The sequence below is a fragment of the Apteryx rowi genome, unplaced genomic scaffold (assembly GCF_003343035.1).
Source record: "Apteryx rowi isolate R43461 unplaced genomic scaffold, aptRow1 scaffold_2292, whole genome shotgun sequence".
Lineage (NCBI taxonomy): Eukaryota > Metazoa > Chordata > Aves > Apterygiformes > Apterygidae > Apteryx > Apteryx rowi.
In genome coordinates, this window is record NW_020448633.1 from 4,268 (window position 1) to 6,269 (window position 2,002).

The following is a 2,002-nucleotide window of genomic DNA, read 5'->3' on the forward strand; positions in this document are numbered from 1 at the left end:
GCAGGACGTCGAGGATGGTGCGGCCGCTGCCGTCGGAGCCGAAGACGTGGTCGCGGCGGGCGTCGCGGTCCCAGACGCGGCGGCCGCCGTAGGCCACGTAGCGGACGCGGTGCAGCGGCACCGCCAGCTCCCCGGGCCCCGCGTCGGCCAGGGGCCCCCAGAAGAAGTCGCCCAGCGGCCGCTCCAGCAGCCCCCGGAATCGGTCCAGGTAGCCCACGGCTACTGCCGACGGGTCCAGCTGTGGGTCCCAGCGCAGCCGGGCCAGGACGTCGCCCACCGGCCGCAGCCGCCACTTCCCTCCTCCGGCCTCGGCTCCCGCTCCGGCCGGCAGCTGCTCCCGGGGCTCAGCCGGGGCTCCGGGATGGGGGTGGCGGCACCGGGCCCCGAACCGGCACCGGCCCTCCAGGAACCAGCGGCAGGGGGGCGGCTCCGACTCCGACTGCAGCTCTGGCTCTAACCCTGCGTCCTCGGAGGGTCCCAGCTCCGACCCCGTGTCCTGGGGGGGCTCCGATCCCACTGGCTTCCTGGAGGGTCCCGGCTCCAGCTCTGATCCCGTGTCCCGGGGCGGCTCCGGCTCCGTGTCCTCCGGAAGCCCTGGGGGGGGATGAAGGGGATCAGCGAGGTCTGGGGGGCCCCGTCCGGCCCCGCGGGGTGGGGAGGGAGCGGGATTGGTGCCACACGCGTGCGCAGACACACAAACGCCTGCAGGAACATGCAAACACGCATGAACACGCGAACACGAATGTGCCCAAACACGCAAGTGCAGGTACCCACACACGGAAACACACGCAYGCCCGTGAACACGCCTACAAGCACACGCACATGCCTGCGCAGACGTGCGAGCGCGCCCCCCCCCACGGACACACACACACACGCAACCACACGCGTGACCACCCGCGCAAGCACACACCAACACGGGCGCAAGCACACGCAGGCGCAAACATGCCCAAACATGCCAGCACAGACCAGCCCCTGCGGAAGCACACACACGGAAGCACACGGAAGCACACGCACGGACACGCCCCCGCCCACGCGTGTACCGTCCTCGGCGGGTCGCGGCGGCTCTTTCCCGGCCATGGGGGGCTCCGGGGGGGGGGACCCTGGCGCCGGCGTCTTCCGGGTGCTGCCGAGCCGGGCCCAGGCGTCCGGGAGGGACCCAGGCGTCCGGGAGCGGAGCCCGCCCCACGCGGGGACGTGTCCGGGCAAAGAGCGCGGCCCAGCCCGGGGCGTGGTGGGGCCCAGGCGTCCGGGAGGGGCCCAGGCGTCCGGGCCCCGCTGGGGGGGTTGAGGGACGTCGATGCGCTCGAGGCTGCAGCGATGCCGGGGAGGAGGGGGCTGAAACGGGGGGGGGGGTATAAAAAATAATATGTGTGTGTGTGTGTGTGTGTGTGTGTGTGTGTGTGTACATATATAGCAAGAGAGAGGTGCGTGTATATAGAGACATATATATATAGACACACACACACACATATATGTATGTCTCTACATGTGTCTATATGTGTCTATATACACGTGCCTCGCTTGCTTTCTAACCATAGGTGTCTCCGTCTCCCTCTCCCCATGCAGATGCAGCTCTCTATGCAGACACGTAGCTATAGAGACATATATGGACACATACATAGACATAGCGTGAGAGACAGACACATGCATATGTACACACACATATCTCTATACATGTCTCCCTATTTACGTCTCCATATACACACCCCTCTATATATGTATACGTCTCTTTATACACGTATCTCTAGGTATATATAGACACATATAGAAACATATATAGAGACATACATACATATAATGTAGAGAGAGAGAGAGAGAGAGAGACATACACAAGTGTATATACTTATAGATAAGCGCATGTATAGAGATGTATATAGACATGTGTGGAGAGAGACTTTATAGAGAGGCATATATAGACATGTATATAGACACATAGATATAGAGACATATAGAGAGAAACGTGTATATAGTGAGACACATATATAGACTGTATATATATAGA

At 61.5% G+C, this 2,002-nt stretch overlaps 1 protein-coding gene across 1 annotated transcript; it reads right to left on the minus strand.

Annotated features, from left to right (window-relative positions):
* Position 1: 1 nt before the first annotated feature.
* On the minus strand, positions 2-1,336 carry LENG9 (leukocyte receptor cluster member 9; the record flags this gene model as incomplete). Its single annotated transcript, XM_026065566.1, has 2 exons — positions 1,041-1,336; positions 2-594 (listed from the first exon to the last, which is right to left on the minus strand). Coding segments are annotated over exons 1-2 (630 nt in total), but the record flags the coding sequence as incomplete, so codon positions are not given.
* Positions 1,337-2,002: the final 666 nt, after the last annotated feature.